Source organism: Anas acuta, chromosome 9 (genome assembly GCF_963932015.1).
Source record: "Anas acuta chromosome 9, bAnaAcu1.1, whole genome shotgun sequence".
NCBI classification, from domain to species: Eukaryota; Metazoa; Chordata; class Aves; order Anseriformes; family Anatidae; genus Anas; species Anas acuta.
Genome location: NC_088987.1, coordinates 2,129,295 through 2,147,194, shown reverse-complemented (window position 1 = coordinate 2,147,194; position 17,900 = coordinate 2,129,295). Strand labels below are relative to the sequence as shown.

Sequence of the window (17,900 nt, the reverse complement as noted above, 5' to 3'; positions counted from 1 at the left end):
GGAGGCTTTTTTCTGGGGGGGGAAAAAAACTCCCCCAGAGCAGGAGGCTGGGGGTGTTTGCTGGGCTCCAGGAGCTCCTTGCCACCACAGCTTCCACCCATCGCCCTCTGCTTTAATTAATATGTCCCTGGTGTGCTGCTGCAAGTTTGGGCCGGCTTTATTCTTTATTCCTTTTATTTTTTGGTGCATTAGCAGCTGTGCCAGCACCTCCTGCACAGGCACGTCCCCCTGCAGGGCAGCCCGGTTCCGGGGCGGGGGGGGGGAGCCCAAAACCCCCCTAAACCCCCCCAAACTCCCCCCCTACACTGCGGGGAGGAGCAGGGGGGGGCGGGGGCGGTCCCTTCTCTCTTCCTCCTCCCTCTCTCCCCCTCTCCCCTCCCTCTTCCCCCCCCCCCCCCCCCCGGTCGCTTCCCGCCCGCTCTCCCCGCCGCGATGTCCCGCCGCCTGCAGGAGCCCGACAGGTGAGCGGGGACGGGGCCCCCCCGAGCCCCCCGGCATCACCCTCCACCCTCCCCCGAGCCCCCCGCACCCCGAGACCCTTCCTAACCCTCCCCCATTCCCCCAGCATCCCCCCCCTCCTCCCAGCCTGGTCCCCATCTGCATCCCCCAGCCCCCCAGCATCCTCCTTCACCCCCCCCACCATCCCCTCCCCATTGTCCCCACCTCCTCACTACCCCCTCCATTGCCTCCACCTTCCCATCGCCCCCTCTCCATTGTCTCCCCCATCCCATTATCCCCCCTTGTCCCCAAACGCCCCCCCCCCATTGCCTGGATCCCAGCAAAGGGACCCCATCCCATGCACGGCCCAGCCCCTGGGCACCCATCCTACACCCCCAGGACATCTGTGGGGCCATGGGCTGCAGGATCCTGGCCTGGCACCTGCAGCAGGGGCTCCTCGTGCCCCTCACTCGAGGCCAGGGCCCGGCCGTGCAGCCGCCCGCCATCCCCAGCCCCGCTCGCCATCAGCCCCTAAAGCGAACAAAAGCGCTCCGCGAACCCACCGCGCTCCGTGTCCCTGCACCCAATTGCACCCATCCCAAAATGGGTGGCAGCTGGGGTGGTCTGGAAGCGAGCGTGTTTATCTCCCGCCTGCAAGGCTGCGGGCAGCAGCGTGGTTCAACTGTTTTGGTTTTGGTTCAGCAGGGGCCGAACAACAGAGGCGTGCAGCTCCGGCGCGGCAGGAGATAAGGCTGGGCACGCATTGCTTCCCGCAAGGAATTAGCTGGTTGTGGGCAATAATTTCTCAGCCCGAGTAGGCCTGCTTCTCTTCCTCGCTGCGTGTTTTTTTAGCTGAGGAGGAGCAAAGCGCGGGGCTGGAAGCCATCTGTAGGCAAACCGCGTTTACACACAGCCCCTGGCTTGGGCGCACGCCGAGCTCCGTCCAGGCTTCTTCCCAGCGCTTCAGTGTATTTTTTTCAAGGCAGTTCGGGTACGATTCCCACTCCTGCCCGCACTGAGACTCTCACCCAGATTCCTCTCCGTGTGTAACTCCATTTTCCCTGGCCTTGATGGAGAAATCTTCCCGCTTCGGGCTGCGTGGGAGTGTCCCTGTCCCGCTGCCCAGACCTCTCCTCGTCGCTTTCTTGCTGCTCAGACCCGGATTTAAGGGTTGTTTTCCTGCTGCTGCTGTTGCCTGCACAATGCCGCGCTTTGGGCGGGCTGCTGGGGAAGCAGGGATGCTGGATGGGGTTGGCTTCTGATTCCAAAGCGAAGCAGAGCTGGGTGTCACCTGCTGCTTTGTGGTAACTGCACCCGGAGCGGTTCCCTTCCTCATCGGATGCTTTTGTGGTGGTGCTTCAGCGGGGACGGCGCTTGAGAGCTTTGTGGAGCTCCCTTGAAAGGTTTCCAGATCTGATGAAGATACGTGAAAGATAAAAACAGCAAATCTCCCCTCTTCAAGAGAGAAAGGATGACAAAGTTGGGTCTGGATTTGCTGTGGGTCACCAACAGGTGATCAGATTGGAGTAATTTGCCACTTAGGGGTCATCAAGCCTGTCTGAGCTCCGTGTGTTGCTGAAGAAGATAAATAATGTCAGCGTCCTGCTGCTCCACCCAGCCTGAAGACTGAACAAAGGTCTCGGAAACATCGGGGGCTGTGGACAGGCTCCTGCTCTCTTCTCTTATTTCCCTTTGTTGTCTCAGCAGCCTTTGCTGTGCTGTACTCACCCTGATGCTTCCCTGCACTAGGAGCGCCGATAACCTTCCTGCCTGCTTGTCAAATTAAATGTTTATGTCCTGGAGAGCCTGGCTTTGCAAAAGAGGCTGGGAACCAAGGGCTTGCCCTCATGGGAACCCCTGGGGCAGAGCCAGACATCCCCAGCATCCCTGCAGTAAGGGCAAGAGCCGGGGTCTGGGGTTGCATTGAGAAAATTATTTTTTTTAACATCATCCTCCCATCATTACTGCTTAATTTGCCTTAAAACCTGCTCGGTTTCCTCAAATTCCCTGGCTTATGTGGAAGGGTGGCAGAAGATTGTCAGGTCTTCTCATGCATTTCCCGTTTTGTCTTCCAGCGGAATCGAATCCCTCTCTGCAGACGAGCAAGGTACAGTAACTTTGTGAAGTACGTGGCTTTGGTGGGTTTCTCGTTAGAAATTCCCATCCTTCTGAAAGAAAATCACAATTTGATAACTACTGGCTATAGAAAAATAAATGTGTAATGCTTTAGTTTCATGGGTTAGACTTTTTAGATTTTATGCTTGTTTATAAAATTGATGTTATTTTGTTATTTATTCTTTTCCTCTTATCTGCATAGTGCAAAAATGCCAGGAGAAGAGCTAGTCTTGCACTGAAAATTCAGTAGATGGCTGCCGAATCTCCGTGCATCCAAGCCGGAGCACTCGGTGAGCACCATGGGCAGGGCTGGACCTGCCAGTAACCTCGTACAAAATAAAAATCAGTGCATGATCATGCGGAGAGAGCTTTTATTCTGCTAAAGGGTTCTGTGAAATCTCTAACACCCCCGCTCGGAGCACGGAGGCGTGCGTGTCGCGGCGGTCTGGCTGGGACATCTGGTGTGGGGTGGAGGACATGGGACACCGGTCCTCGCCGCGTCTCTGCGGTTCCTCTTTGGCTGGCGATGACAGCCTGGTGTTGGGCACATTTTTTCGTGTCTGCTGGGAGTCGGCAGCTGTGGGCTGGCGCTTTGCTCTGCCTGCTGCGGTGGGAGGGGGGGTCCGTGCCCGTCCTTGCAGCCCCTCTGCCCTGCAGTGCACCGTGTGCTGCTCCCTCCGTGCCCCGGTGCACCTCTGGGTGCAGTCCCTGCAGGCTGATGCAGACATGGGTTTAACTCAAAGCAAGAAAACCTGCTCGGCGTTTTATCAGCACAGGAAGCGGTGGCCCCATCGGTCGCTTTCCTGTGCTGAGGATGTGTGAAGTGTGTGACGCTGATGACCCCAGAGACTTTGATTATGGGTGTTCAGCAGTTCCTTTTTTCATGCAAAACGTGTGTAAAACCCAAAAATCCTCTTCCAGACTTGGAGGCCTCCTGCGAGGAAGGAGCGGACTGTGCCACCCGCTGTGCCGAGGAGCTCCCAGCAGGTGAGCAGAGCTGGGACCAGGAGCCAGTCCAGCTTTGTGGAGCTGGAAACAGGGTCGTTTCTTTTCCAATATTGGTTTCTCTTCAACTCAAGTATGTACGAGGGGTTTCTGAGAGCCGTGTGTGGCACAGCCCCAGCCCGAGGCACTCCCTGGTGGCATGCGCCCGTCCCCGCCGATGCTTCACCCACCTCTCGTGCGTGCCGTGGGAAACCGTGATTCAGCTGGGGAAGTGGGATGTACCGGGGCAAAGGGAGGGCCCAGAACAGTCCCAGTTTGTTTAGGACATCATAGATCAAAATTAAGCAACGAACACCACGTGTACCCTTCAGGAGAGCCCCTGTGACCCCCTGAAGTCTCCTCTCCACAACTCCTCTGCCTTGAGTCTATGCCTAAGCATGGCTCAGTATTTTCTTACTCTGTGGCATTAACCAACTTGCCCACCAAAAAAATGTTTTCAAACTTCTCAATGTGTCCCTTACTTGCCTGGGGCATAGCTTTATTTACTCCTTCCCATCACTAACGGGGTGTGATTTTGTTCAGGTGAGAGCAGTTCCGAAAGCAGCTCCAGCAGCAGCTCAGAAGATGACTCAGGTGAGTGTTGTGTTCCAGTTTATTTAATTTCCCTCTTTGGAAAATGTAACTTCAGTTAAACTGTGCTGCTTTTTTTTGTGGGAATAGTCTCAAAGTTATTGTACAGCGCTGGTAATTCAATGACTGAATGCTGAAAAGCAGAATGATATTTCTGCGAGCACATTATTTCCTAGTCACTCGCTTCTGAGCCCTGCAATAACAGAGGAGCGGCAGCTCGCGGGGCACTGGCCTTGCTCACACAATGCCTGCAGATGTTTGTACGCCGCAGTAGCAGTCCAAAGACTGAGAGGCTATAAATCTGCATAAAAATTGGCAGCACAAGTGGCAAAACAGGATGGACAGGAAAAGAATTAAAGGAAGTGTTTGCTGTTGATGAAAAGCGTGTGGGTTTCCACTTGCACGGGTTACACCACGAACAGTTTATTCTGTTTTCATGCAAGACCGAGTCTTTACTAAAGAATTAGAAAGCTTTTTGTTGTTGTTTTTTTTTTCCATCAGATACTGAGGAGTCTGATACAAGACGGTCGGGTGAGTGTGCTGCTTTGTTCCTTTCCTGTGTCCGCCTTTGGAGGCGTTAGGAAGCCGACGTGGCTTTTTACTGGGATGCATGAGGGCAGGCAGACAGCAACCGAGCGCTGGCACAGCCACTGCCAGCCAGGGCCTTTCTTTTGGCACAGACACTTGCTGGAGGGCTGAGTGCATGCGTGGTGTGTGTGAACATGGCAGCACTGCTAACTAACGAGCGGCGCTGCCGGAGCTCAGCCAGGCTTCCTCTCCTGCCCGGGGCTCGGAGCGATGCCAGCGGCCGCTCCGTGCCCAAAATAGCGCTCCAGGACGGGGTCCAGCTCGCTGTCATGGCCTGGGTGTTTCTGTGATGGCTTCCAGGCAGCTCAGCACGGCGTCGGATAATAATAGATTTTCTTCCTCTCCCACATCTGCCTACCTGGGAGGTGTTGACACGAGGGGATGACGGGGAGGGCCTGCCCGCAGGCCGGCCTTGCTGGGCTGGCAGCACGACGGTTGCATTTCGTCACACCTTGTGGCGTGAGCTCTGCCAGTCACGTTTGCACAATTTGAGCCTCCGGGCCACAAAATTTTGCCTCATGTGTCAGCTCCGCTTGCTTGCTTTTGTGTTGGAGTTTGGTGAGGCGGATTCAGGCGTTTCAAAACCCGTTTAGGGCCAAGCGTGCTGCTCTAGCCTGGCTCCCTTCTCGCTGGGGAACGCGGTGCCTGGCTTCCCTGCAGGTGGTTGGCGTTCGTACTTGGCAGGATGAGTGGTCCTGGGGAGAATTTTCCCCCTCGCCATGAACATTTCCAGGCCTTTGGGCAGGTTTTGAGCTTTTGACAAATCTTCTATCCTGGTGCCCAGCCTCGTTCCCAAGCTGTGTGCAGGCACAGTAGGCCTAAGAATATTTTCCTTTGTGTTTTTCCTTAAAGTAAGCAGATGAAATTGGTGGGTTGTCCTTACTGAGTATGTGAGCAGAGACCTGCCTGGAGGCTGATGGATGTGTTTGCTAGGCCAGGCATCACTACAGCCCCCACTGACAGCGGTGCAAATACTAGAAATCCCAGGAAGTTGGGGTAGGCAGAAGCAGGAACAGAGAGGTCTGTCCCCACTGTCCTTTTGTTATGTAAAAGCCACAGATGGCCCTTCCCAGGGAGCTCTTTCACTACGTGTATTAATATGTGCCTTTAAAACTTCTTTATGTAGATGAAGAACAAGAAAAGAAAGAATCACAGCCAGACCGCAATGAATCTGGTGGTAAGAGAGCTCTGGAGTTCTTCCCCCCTCCCTCCCTTTTTTTTCTGAGCATTTAATTACGTTGATTTTAATGAGCTGATTTGCCTGTTTTCTCCCTAGGAGTGAACTGTCAGCCCCACTGTGAGCACTGCAGAAATGAAAATGTATGTTTAGAAAAAGAAAAATGTCGATTTTTCATGAGATAGAATTACAATTTGCAGGTTTTCTCTCGAGCTTTTAAAATATGTATTTTTATTTTATCTATTTATATAGGCCCAGAGGGAGCAGGTGACCCCTAGGAGACTTGCTGGAGGACAATATTTGTATGTTTGTTTTTAATATAATGGGTATACATTTATGTTGTTCCCATCAAGATACTTTTTCAGATTAAGCAGGGAAAAAAATTCCTACACAAACGCATTTGTAGCTATAATGAAAGATGCCCCCAAGTCCCTAAAAATAAACACCTTGCACCAGCTGCTGGTGCTGATGGTAGATCCTTGTCCAAGACAGCCCTCAGGGTGGCTTCTTGTGTGTTTTGTTTTGTTGCAATAGTTAATTAATAATTATGAATTATTACAATACAAAGAATTCATTGTTTATTTAATAATAATAATTAGCACCTGCTCTGCAGCAGGCACCAGGCTAACTCTGGGTCTGTCCCGGCAGGCTGAAGCTGGACGCGGACGGCACATACCAGTGCAGCGTCACGGGCCTGATTTTTGAGGTGACCGAGGCCATCACCATCAGCTACTCCCTGCTGTCCTGGAGCAAGTACGCCGGGCTGGTGAAGCCGCCGTGGGTGGTGGGCGGCCCCCTCTTCGACGTGCATTGCAAGGCGGCCTCTGCCCTCACCTCCATCGCCTTCCCCCACTCCCTCTGCCTTGGCGGTGAGTACCGGCCTCGAGTGCGGGCAATGGGGGCAGGCTGGGCCGTGGGTGCCGACACCAACGCTGTGTGTCCCCACAGATGGTGACTCCCATCCAGCCTTCAAGGTGCTGCACATCAAGGACGCGGGTGCAGCCATCGAGCCGTCCATGGACTACTCGGCCTCACACGTGCGGTGGCTGGTCAGCTCGCTGTCGCCCGTCGGGCCGCTCATCCGCAGCGAGGAGCCGCTGCTCTACCACGGCGCCGTCGTCCTGTACAAGGCCGTCGACGACGACCCCTCCTTGCTGTTTCGGGTCTACGTGGCCACGAACAACGAATCCTTTATCAAGGTGGGGTTCGCCACCTCGGTGCTTCGGCCAAGAGGTGGCCTTCTGTCCCTGCAGTCTGTGGACGCGAAGCTCTGGTGGCATTTCCACATGGAAAAAGGCCCTGGCACAGTAGGGTTTGATACATGAGCAGTTGTATTGGCCCACCTGCTCGTTCACATGCTGCCGTGAAAAGTGCAAAAAATGACAACACATCAGAAACGTGTTTGCCACCAAATGAGCAGGGCTCAGATCTGCACCACTTGTCCCCTCTCGCCAATCCCCCTGTAGGCCAGCAGGAGAGGGGGGTAGCACCCAACAATGCTTGCTTTCATTTGGCTTGCAAAGCCCTTTGAATTTTGCTGATGTAGCACAATTCATTTTTTATTTTTATTCATTCGTTTTGAGGAATGGAGCCATCTGCCCCCACAAGCATTGTGTTTGGTACACAGCATCTAGTAAAGTTTGCTGTGTGGCACAGGCCGTGGCCGTTCTGTTAGAGCTGTGGTGGTGAAAAAATAGAGCCCCAAGTAGTGTGGATTGTAAATGTGACTCCTTTCACTGAGGGGTGTAACACGCTGTCTTTTTAAAATTTCAGGATATAGCAAAAGCAGTGAAACATTCAAAAAAGAAGTTCATTAAAATTGACAAGCCCCCTGTGTGCCAAAAATTACTACAGAAAGGAAAGAGATACAGATTACTCTGCGAACCAGAAGCTGAAGTAACTCCAGAGGTAAGTTCCTCATGTAACTGTCATGTTGTGCATCACAGCTTGATTTGAAACATGATAGAAAATAACTTTTCCTTCCCACTCCTGCTGAGTGTGGGGCTTGCTCTGGCTTTAAGGGCAGTTTCCATTTTCCATTTGCAATTGCTACAGAAAGCATTTGCCTCTTAAAGACCTAAAACTTTGGGATGAAATCCTTACATTGCTGAAGTTGATGGCAAAACTCTGGGCAGTCTGGAGTTTGGATCAGATACATGCCACCGGCCAAATGTCTTCTGTTTAATTTAGTGTTTGGATAAATGTTTATTTTAAACATAACATTTTACAGGAAATCGAATTTGTTGATGGATCTCTTTTGAAACTAAAAAGTTACATTGAAGTCTATTTGGAGAAACAGGAAGACTTCACCTTGTCTTTGATTGAACTGGAGTCTGAAGCAGTTGTATGGAAAGCAAAGCTAAGAGAAAGTAGGTATTTTGTGTTTTGAGTAGCAGTTTGCTCCCGCTGACAGGAAGCATGGTTTGGGATGCAATTCAGCCTGTAGATTAAATTCTTTAAATAACTTCAATTACTGCTGTTAAAATTGCAAGGTTTGGAACTGGAAGTGATAAGAAGAGAAGAGATCCAAGAGGTTGCATACCGAATTTTGGAGTAACCTGCACAAGCCCCTGCGCAGCACAGACATCAAGACGACGGACAAAGTAGTGTCTTTGAAGCCTGTGCTGGAGCAGGTGCCTTCAGCTTGCAGGCAAAGGTGTCAGTGTTGTGGGGTGGGACAGGAGGGTGCTCTGCTGTATGTACCAGGAGCAATATAAGTTATATAAGTGGCGTGGGAAAATGGGAGAAATAATCTCATTCTTTTAAATCTTAGTTCAGCAACACAAATCCACTTGATAGTTTGTTTTGATGTGTGACAATGGTTGGACTTAGGGCACAGCAATAGAAATTCCCACCTGACCTATTGTTTTCTTTGAAAACTGTTTTCCAGGTGACTGGATACATTATGATCAGAACAAAAATGAGCTAAAAAGAAATGCAGGCAGTAAGTCCATTTGAAGATACTTCCGAGTTGCTTGTTTTCTGTGTGCCTCAGTTGCTGTTATTGCTCAAGTGATGTGCGTGTGAAAGGAATGAAATAACATCGATTCTTCCTTGCTCCTTAGGCATCAAAAGACGGAAATCAACCAACAGCTTTTCCGAAGAAGAGACACACTGTGGCAAAAAGCAAAGGTCTAACAGTACTACAGGTAAGCATTTCTGTATCATTTAAAATACTGAGTTTGGGTTGTGTTTTCTGTGTTTTTAATCTTATGATTTGAAGTGAAGCCGAGTTTTTTTGTACACTTCCACAAACTTGACCGTGAAATATAGGAGGAGAAATTGCTGCTTTTGTAGCTACGGAATTTGTGTGCCTCACTTATATACCTCTGTACACTGCCATTCATTCAACAGGTAAATGTGGAGAAACGGCTAGGAAACTTGACTTATAGGGGTCAGCTAAAACGGTGTTGTCTTCTTAGTCCGGGAAATAACGGATGCTTTTAAAAGGGGTTTCCACTACATGTCTCAGATTTTGTACTCAGAATATGTCCTTAGCCATAAAAGGCTGAAAAAAATCAGCTCCCATTTCCTGTTGGCATATAATGCCTTGATGTTCGGAAATGTTTGGTGTCTGGGAGCTCCCAGAGAGAAACTACTAATTTACTAATAGTTATTTTGAAAAAAGAAAACACGGTTATTTTCTGAATCAAATAATATCGCTGGCATCAGGCTTCATATGTCAGCAAAAATAATCATGTAGGTATTTGTTTATGGGTGCATGTAGCCACCAGAGGGAGAGCTTTCATCATTCAAAACTTCATTTTTAAGTGGTGATAAAGAAAAGGAAAATGGCTTAGTCCATATAACCATGTAGGCTGAGACTTCTTAGCTGCTGTAATTAAAAGAAAAACAAACCTCAACCTCCTGGAGCACTGTTTGGTTTTGAGGAAAAGCAGTCATCTGAATTAGTCAGGTGATGGCGAATGCTTAACATGTTAATGCTAAGCCTTGATGTTACACATCACAAAATCTCTGGGTGCTTGGTAACATAACGTGACATACTGAAGGAAGTTTGTGTTCGTACAGTTCTATGAGAGGAATAGCTGCTTATAAGTGGAGGGGAAATAAAAAGCCTTTAGGGCATACAGCACAAAATCAGAACTTAACATCTTTATGAGCCAGGCTTCTTAATTATTCAGGTGATTTTCTACAGTGCTTGACTTGATGATCTTAGAGGGCTGGATTTTTTTCCCAACCAAAGTGGTTCTAGGTGATTCTATAATCCAGTTTTGTCTGCGTGACTAATAAGGTCCCCTTCATTATATGTCCCCTGGCCCTGCACAGAGCAACAGTGTCATTTAGTTAGAAAGCTAATCAGAAGAGTAATAATAGATCTGATTTTTGTTCTTTGTGTTTCCAGATGGAATTAAAACAATGAACCTACTAACCGATCAACAACTGATGGCGATTGCAAAGCTGTTTGGTGCAGAGTGGAAAGAAGTCGCCATTGAATGCCTCCAGATGGAAATGAAAGACATTCAGCAGATTCAGGCGAAGGAACAGGAAGTCAATATACAAAAATTTCTGCTGTTAAGCAAGTGGAGAGAAAGGGAGCAAAGCAACGGAACCGCACAAAATTTGTACAGCAGACTCAGCGAAAAAGTATCATATGAAATCGTACAACTACTAGAAGGTATCCACTTCTCATATTTGTGTAATTATATCACCGTGTCTCAGATGTATTTTAACAGTCCACATCAGAGTTTCCTAAATACCTAGTACGCATTTTATTGTGTGGGTCAAAATTGTCTCCCTTCTAACATTATTAATGATTTACTTTCTTGTGGCATTTGTATATTTCCCTTCAGAAACTGCTATAAAACAAGTAACCTTTTTGTATTAACTGTTCAGAATACTTGACCGTGACCAGACCAATTGGCATTATATACCCAGGCAAGTTGTTGGTTTGTATCAGGAAGCCCAAAGAAGTCCAAAAAATAATGGTTTTGGAACAGGCAAAACTTTGTTCTTACTTTACTATCCATAAAACCTGGCTCCAACAGGAAGACAACTGTTGCTGTTTCCTCACTCATCTGGCCCTTGCAAACATGTATATTGCCATGCCTTGCACTGTTGTACCTTTTTATACACATATTCTTGAACGTATATACTATCTGATCTCTAGAAGTTATTAAAATGCTAACGTGCTTGTGTGTGTTCATTTCCCCAGGCTTTATGGTTCAGTGATGAGTTCAAGAAGAAGCTGACAAAAAGCTCGGGAACTTTCCCCATCCAAATGGTTAAACTTCTCAAGCTGTTTCCCTGGCATTTCATTGTGATTCAGTAAGGAAGATGCAAATCATAATCAGTCAGTGGAAAGTTTAGACAGAGTCTATGAAAGAAATGTGAATGAAATTTTGCACTGATGTAAGTGCAAGAAGTGTTTTCAGGAGTAATTACTCATGGTGGGTTTTTCAGGAGTAATTACTCATGCGCTTGGATGCCGGTCATCGCCGCCGTCGAATCAGGATGGAAGTGCCAGGCTTCACGTGCCCCAGATTTGCTACAGAATTTTGTCTTGTTTGAGCCAGTCCTAAAAGACAATGAACACTAGGAGAAATTGGTTTACCTTTATTGGGTATATGATTATTATCTTGAAACATTTTATTTACATCAGGGAAAGACAGGGAGAAAAATTGCGCAGCAACTTTCATCCCCCTAAAAAATAATGGAACTGTCAAAATCATGAGGTAAGTCACATTTCGTACAGATGCCTACGATCAGGGAAGAATACTCTTAAATTTGCAGATCAGGTTGTTTGCATAATTGCTGTATATATGTAGCCACTGTATATATTCGTGCGTGCTCAGCCTTTGTTGGGCTGTGGTTCTGTTTTCTAAAAAAGAAAAACTGAAGACCAACTTCAGAGTAGCACCACTACTAACCGCAGGCAGCTTTGAATTTTCTGTGGGATTTTCTTGTTCACTCTTGTGTCTTGTATAGTCTGTCTCAATTTTTATATTTTTTATGTTGAATGTTTTTTTTGTATTATGAACTTTTTATACTTTTTTTTTTACATGAGCGATTTTAACTTGAACAGAATGAGGTGCTTAAGCTGAAATAGAAAAAAAAAAAAAAGAATAAAAAACCACCTCATATTTTGAGTTTTAGAAAACTCAACTTGGAAAACTCAAATTTTCCAAGCAGAGCGTTACTCTGTGGCAATACCTGCAGTACTGTAAGTAGTACAGTAGTAAGAGATCTGAAAATAATGTCATTTGCAGAAGAGAGCAGCTACTTGATTGTCTTATTTTTAAAGACATGCAATTCTATGGATCATCTTCCCCTGTGTATGTTTATGAAAGAAAAAGCATACTTTTAAAAATCAGGATTAAAAAGGAAACATTCACACTGCATGCGTTTCATGTTTTTATTTTAACTGTTTGGTGAAATACCACTCTTTTAGAGGTTACCTGCTGGTGGCCTACCATGGGCCATCTCCTCCACCCTTAGTGCTGCTTTGCCAAACGCTGTCAGGTCAGGGCTTGTTCCTGTTTTGGGGTGAGCAGTAGGGTTTGAGGCAGCGGTGTTGGAGGAAGGGTTGCACGTCCCTCACATCTGCGAGCCCTCGTGAGCCGTCACACAGCAGTAGCATTCTCTCTCCATCCCTCTCCAGGAGGGGTTTCTCCACGGAGAGTCCCGAGGGGTTTCCACTGGCCAAGGGAGAGGCTGTGGCAGTGCCCCAAGCCTCGGGGGCTCTTCTGATGGTTAGGGAAAACCAGGCCAGGTGTGTTGTACGCCTCCCCGTGTGGATGCAGAGTTGCCCTTGGCTCTTCCTCTGCCAGGCAAACAGGAATTGCTGCTGGGGACACGCGGTGCCTTGGTGGACACTTCTCACCTTCCACCATCAGGCAGCTGGGTGTCTTCAAGGACGGTCTCCTGCTGGCTGCAGTTCCACACACCGTAGCTGCCAGTTTTCGCTTCTTTAGCAGCAAAAACTGCTTATTTCTTTTTGGTTTTGTGATGGGAGACCCCTTGTCAGTAAGTGGAGCAGTGATGAGCTTGGAAGATGGAACAGAAGCGTGTTTGTCCCGGTGTCCATCCCTGGGTTTTCAATTTAAGCCTCAGATTTTCTTTCAAAATGACAAGAGGGTTTTATTTTTTTTGGTATGTAGTGATTAAACACATGCTGTTCCACATGTGCAATGTTTAGCCACTAATAATAAAAATACAGATGTCATTATCTGTTTTTTTATTTTATTTTATTATTTATTTTTTTTTTACCACTAATGAGTAAAGCAATTTATCCCAGAAAAGGGAGCATTAAGGGGATAATTTCCACAAATGTCAATACTGGTTTCACTGCCAGCTAATGGGTCTATTGAGTGCAGATGCTAAATTACAGCACAAAATGCTTTTGTTGGGAAATATTAGTGAGTTTAGACAGGTAAGGCATACCCACGCTGTATACTTTGTGTGAATGTACAGGCCCCTCATAGCGGTGAACTCTCAGGCAGGCTGCACTGGGATCATTGCCATTTGCATGTGCTTGGTGGTGATTTGTTGCAAGTTTAGCTAAATTCTCAAAAACGAATCTTTCTGAACATGCAAAATCAAGGGGTTTGCAAAAACTGAGCAAGACTTTGCCTGTAATGGGGAAGGAGAAAGGGGAAGGCTGCTTCTGTGTGCCCCAGCTGCTGCAGGAGCTGCCAGGGCGTGCAGAGGGGATGAGATGTGGGCTTTAGAAAGAAAAGTTAAGTTGTTGTGACTCTTTGGCAAGAAGCTTCGTTGTCTACAAAGCCAACTTCAGCTCGTAATTTTGATGTGGCTCAAGGGGAAAAAAAGAAAAGTTCCAAATGGGCTCTTATTTTAAAGCTAGCTGATTTTGCTTCCTAACTAACAGATTTTGTTCTCCCAACCTGTGTGTTACACAGCACCTGGGAACTTTAAGGTACAAACTTGCTGGGTTAGGACTCTGTAGCCAAAAGTAGAAATGGGTAAAACACAGCTGGGAGTAAGATGCTTGCTTGTAGGAATGGGGGCAGTGCAGCAGATGGTCCAAAGATACAATCAGGTCTTCAACACCATGACCATGGTTCTTTGAATCAAAATCAAGAAACTTTCGGAAAAAAAAAAAAAAAAGAAAAAGAAAAAAAAAAAAACGTATTTCTGTGCTCTTCATCTGTGGCTTTGTCTGTGTGCCCGCCGTTCCTGCAGGAAGGAGGGATGGAAGCAACACAACCAACACGGCCCTCAGAGGTGTGAGGTTGCTCTTGCCTTACATCTCCATGATGGGCACACTGTAGGGGCAAAGACCAGGGCTCTAGTTCAGTTATCAAACTGGGGGATGTTATAGGATGGCATTGCGAGGGCTGGTGTGGTACACAGGTGCCACTAATGCTGGTGGGACAAAAAGCAGCAGAGACATCCCTGGGATCAGCTCGGACAAGCTGAGAAGAGCAGTCCTCCTCCCACTCCTCTTTTTAGGCCAGCTTTAGCACTGGAGGGGAGAATTTGGACAATAATCACCCGGTCATCCTTTCTGCCCTTAAGAGCTCTGCCCCAAATTCTCACTCCATTGAATTGAACAGTGCAGCTATTGTTTTCCCTGGGGCCGGGCTTTCACCGAGGAAACTGCAAGGGGCTGGAAATGGCTGTGAACAAGAATGGCTCAGTCCCAGAGACAATCCACAGGAAACGCAGCTGGTGGAAGGAACAAGAGGAAATTGGACTCTTGAATTTGCCCCCAGGGCTCAGTGGTATCGTGGTACACCGCTTAGATGGGGGCAGTATCAAGCACCTTAGGAGGCTGATCAATATGATTGATTTGTGTCATAGCTCAAGGAAGAAAAGGTCACCATGTTTTTTTATGCAAACCGTAATTTTATTAGGCAATAAATAGAATAAATAAGGAACTTCATAATAAATAAATCAGCAATATTATAAATACGTTTAGAAATATCATAAATATGTTTAGGAATATTATAAATACATTTCAATTTCTGAAACTTGAATAAATAAAACATTTAAGACAGGTTACAGCTGAGTGTTCGGTGATCTGAGAACATTACTGTGCGATATAGCTTATTGTCTAGAAGTGTCGAAATTTAACAAGATAGCTTAAAAAGGCACTTGGCAATAGCTCCTTATAAGAAACTCAGTAAAATGGGACGTGCTCACTTCTTACAAAGCCAGCCACGTCGCAGGACGCCCACCCCGCCGTGTTTTCTTGCTGCAAGGCTTCGAGGCGCTGCCGGGGGCTCAGAGGGCGCTCAGGTAGTTCATCATCCTGTCGATGGTGACGGCGCGGATGCGGAAGGCGTGCAGGACGCCGCAGAGCCTCATGCGGTCCTTGAAGGAGGTCAGCGCCGCGCTGGGCGGCGGCTGCAGCGCGCCCGGGCTGCCTGGCTGCATGGCCTGCGTTAAGGATTAAGGATTAATTCTATTTCCCCCAGATCAAGGTGTCCATCAGGGCACAAAGGCTCTTCCCACCAGCCATAACAAGCACTCTGCAGCCAGCCCTGCAGTGGTGACATCTCCAAGCTCTTTGGAGACGCACAGGCAATGATTTTTTTCCTTTTTATCAGCTTTTGTTGAGCCAGCAAACCCAACAAGCCCTTTATATCTGCCTCCTTTACCTTCCAGAAAAAAACACCAGCAATTTTCTAAATTGTCAGAAATGTTCATTCACTCTACGACTAACCGCAGAGCAGAACGCTCTGGGTTAAAGCTCTGGTTTAAGGCAGAAATAATAGGAAGGAACGAGGCAGAAACGCTTACTTTCATCATCTCGTCAATGGACGTCAGCACCTTCTGATCACTGAGCTCTGCCCTGTAGGCTTTCAGATCTTCATAGATCCCCTGCAGGCATTTATGCTGCAAAAGTCAGAATTGTTAAGAAACGCTGGAATTTGTTGCTAAAAGCTTTAAATGCAAACCAAGCAAAATAAGTGGTTCTTTGGAGAAACCTCCAATTTACCTTATCAAAAGTAGGACTTTCCAGCACTGGACAGTTTCCAGTCTGCAAATGAAGGAAGAAATGATAGGTGCATTAAAATGTGGAAATGTGAGTTATATGGCTGCTCCGTGACACCGGGATGCTGAATCCTGAGCGTTTGTTTTTACCCTTGGGTCCTCGGACGTGCAAGCTTTTAGCGTGTTGATTCGATCCTTAGTGATGTCTTCGAGATCAACCTCCTCCAGGGTACATTCAAATCCCAGCGTCCCACGTTCCTGTGTTAAAAAGAGAAATCAGAGGGTCACTGATTCAGCCTCAGAAGGTGGCAAATGGAGCAAGTGTCTGAAATCGGGGAAAATGTGGCAGCTGTGCCAAACAGGAACACACTCAGGTTTTGTTCTATGTTGCTAGATGTTGCTAGATGAACGTCTCCATACCTTTAGCAACACAAATTGTTCTCTCAGACATTGAATCTACAGAGAACTTTGTGTCACTGAAATTTCAGATGTAAAATAATTTCCTGGGAAGTCAAAATTAGCAAATGCCATCTGCAGGGACACTTAGTGCTCACCAACACACCACAAGCATTGGAGCCATGCACCTATTTAGTGGCTTTCTTTTGTGCTTCTCTGAGGTGAAGCTTGCAAAAGTAGCAGGGAATTTTAGCCAAAAAAGAAAAAAAAATCCCCTTGGTGCTTCTGCCAGGGGGCTTTGGTGCAGGAGGGTGCCGGGGCAGCAAGGTGACAGCATGCAAACGCAATGCCAATGGGAGCAGGATCCCCAGAGCCAGCAGCATGAGAGAAAAAGCGTGTTCCAAAGTGGGAGCGGTGCAATTGGCTGCCACTGAGCTGAGAAGAGTGGAGCTGAGAAAGGCACCTGCACAACCCCAGGTGCTAAAGTTGGAGCAGTTAGAGAGGCTGGCAGGGAGCTGAGAAAGGACATCCTCCCGGCTGGGAACCACCACTGAGCATCCCAGTACCACCACCGAGCATCCCTCCATCCCAGTACCACCACCGAGCATCCCTCCACCCCAGTACCACCACCGAGCATCCCTCCACCCCAGTACCACCACTGAGCATCCCTCCATCCCAGTACCACCACTGAGCATCCCTCCATCCCAGTACCACCACCGAGCATCCCCCCATCCCAGTACCACCACTGAGCATCCCAGGTCCCACCACCACCACCGAGCATCCCCTGAGTGCCCGCGTCCCACCACCGAGCATCCCTCCACCCCTGGTCCCACCACCTAGCACCCGTCCATCCCTGGTCCCACCCAACCGCCCCATCCTGGGCACCACCCGGTTCCCTGCCCGTCGCCCACCTTGAGGCTGAGCAGCGAGGCTCTGGCAGCCTCCAGCAGCGCCCGGGAGCGGCGCAGCTCCGGGACCAGGCTGCGAACGGGCGGCGGCAGCGCCGGGACGGGCAGGGGCAGCGCCAGGCAGAGCGCGGCCAGCAGCGCCCAGCGCCCCGAGCCCCTGCCGGTGCCGGTGCCGGTACCGATCCCGGTGCCCCCGGCGATGCTGGTAGCGCTGCCCCTGCCCCTGGAGGTGCTTCGCTTCTCCATGGCTGTGCCCCGGGCTCTCCGGCTGCTCTGCGGGGCCGCGCCGCTTTTATAGGGGCGGCGGAGCAGGACTTCCCCGGGGCGCTGTTCCTTTCCAGGAGGGGAGCCGAAAGCCGCGGGGCCGCCGGGAATCCCGCAGGGCACCCAGAGAGCCCCCGTGGGCGGCCGGGGGTGTGCGGGGGGCCGGGGATGTGCGGGGGACCCGGGGGTATGAGGGGGACCCGGGGGTGCCCGTGGGTAGCAGCGCGCCCGCTGCATCTCTGCGCCGGGAGCAGGTGGGGTGAGGTGTGCGGGAGCCCCCAAAACCCACTCTCAGAGGGGCAGCAGCTCCGGTGTCACCGCTTTGAAGAGAATTTCTGAGGCTGGCGTGTGGATTGGCAATGATTTCTGCACAGTCCTTCGCTGCCCAGAGGGGTTGTGGGGTCTCCTTCTTGGAGATACGCAGCCCCCGCCTGGGTGTCCTGTGTAAGGTGCCCCAGGTGACCCTGCTGGGCAGCGGGTTGGAGCAGATCTCCGGAGGTCCCTTCCAGCCTCAGCCATTC

The 17,900-nt window shown here is 49.1% G+C and overlaps 2 protein-coding genes across 7 annotated transcripts; one reads left to right on the top strand and one right to left on the bottom strand.

Moving 5' to 3' along the window:
- Positions 1–368: 368 nt before the first annotated feature.
- On the top strand, positions 369–12,250 carry LOC137861073 (NACHT, LRR and PYD domains-containing protein 1a allele 5-like). Of its 6 annotated transcripts, XM_068692120.1 has the most exons (18): positions 419–461; positions 1,801–2,074; positions 2,514–2,545; positions 2,756–2,843; positions 3,475–3,540; positions 4,081–4,131; positions 4,630–4,659; positions 5,843–5,893; positions 5,993–6,036; positions 6,146–6,195; positions 6,542–6,762; positions 6,842–7,092; positions 7,667–7,801; positions 8,124–8,262; positions 8,784–8,837; positions 8,959–9,042; positions 10,257–10,529; positions 11,067–12,250. In XM_068692120.1, exons 4-18 carry the CDS (start codon positions 2,804–2,806, stop codon positions 11,081–11,083), a joined length of 1,506 nt encoding a protein of 501 aa, XP_068548221.1. In that variant the 5' UTR covers positions 419–461; positions 1,801–2,074; positions 2,514–2,545; positions 2,756–2,803; the 3' UTR covers positions 11,084–12,250. The 6 variants fall into 6 exon arrangements, 5 of the variants coding, with proteins under 5 accessions (XP_068548218.1, XP_068548219.1, XP_068548221.1 ...); XM_068692118.1 differs by lacking the exon at positions 1,801–2,074 and having other exon boundaries at positions 384–461; XM_068692121.1 differs by lacking the exons at positions 419–461; positions 1,801–2,074 and adding an exon at positions 796–1,429.
- Positions 12,251–14,701: 2,451 nt separating this feature from the next.
- IL12A (interleukin 12A) lies at positions 14,702–17,419 on the bottom strand. Its single transcript, XM_068692353.1, has 5 exons — positions 17,119–17,419; positions 15,962–16,069; positions 15,816–15,857; positions 15,617–15,712; positions 14,702–15,253 (listed from the first exon to the last, which is right to left on the bottom strand). Exons 1-5 carry the CDS (start codon positions 17,359–17,361, stop codon positions 15,098–15,100), a joined length of 645 nt encoding a protein of 214 aa, XP_068548454.1. The 5' UTR covers positions 17,362–17,419; the 3' UTR covers positions 14,702–15,097.
- Between the last annotated feature and the right edge of the window lie 481 nt (positions 17,420–17,900).

What these genes read in the sequence shown, in the direction of transcription:
- IL12A (XM_068692353.1), bottom strand. Translation starts at nt 17,361, where the DNA reads ATGGAGAAGCGAAGCACCTCCAGGGGCAGGGGCAGCGCTACCAGCATC. An exon ending in CCTCGCTGCTCAGCCTCAAG is followed by an intron (nt 16,070 to 17,118) that starts GTGGGCGACGGG and finishes TTTTTAACACAG; the next exon opens with GAACGTGGGACGCTGGGATT. An exon ending in CCATTGACGAGATGATGAAA is followed by an intron (nt 15,254 to 15,616) that starts GTAAGCGTTTCT and finishes TCCTTAACGCAG; the next exon opens with GCCATGCAGCCAGGCAGCCC.
- LOC137861073 (XM_068692117.1), top strand. Translation starts at nt 433, where the DNA reads ATGTCCCGCCGCCTGCAGGAGCCCGACAG. An exon ending in CAGCTCAGAAGATGACTCAG is followed by an intron (nt 4,132 to 4,629) that starts GTGAGTGTTGTG and finishes TTTTTCCATCAG; the next exon opens with ATACTGAGGAGTCTGATACA. An exon ending in AGACCGCAATGAATCTGGTG is followed by an intron (nt 5,894 to 5,992) that starts GTAAGAGAGCTC and finishes TTTTCTCCCTAG; the next exon opens with GAGTGAACTGTCAGCCCCAC.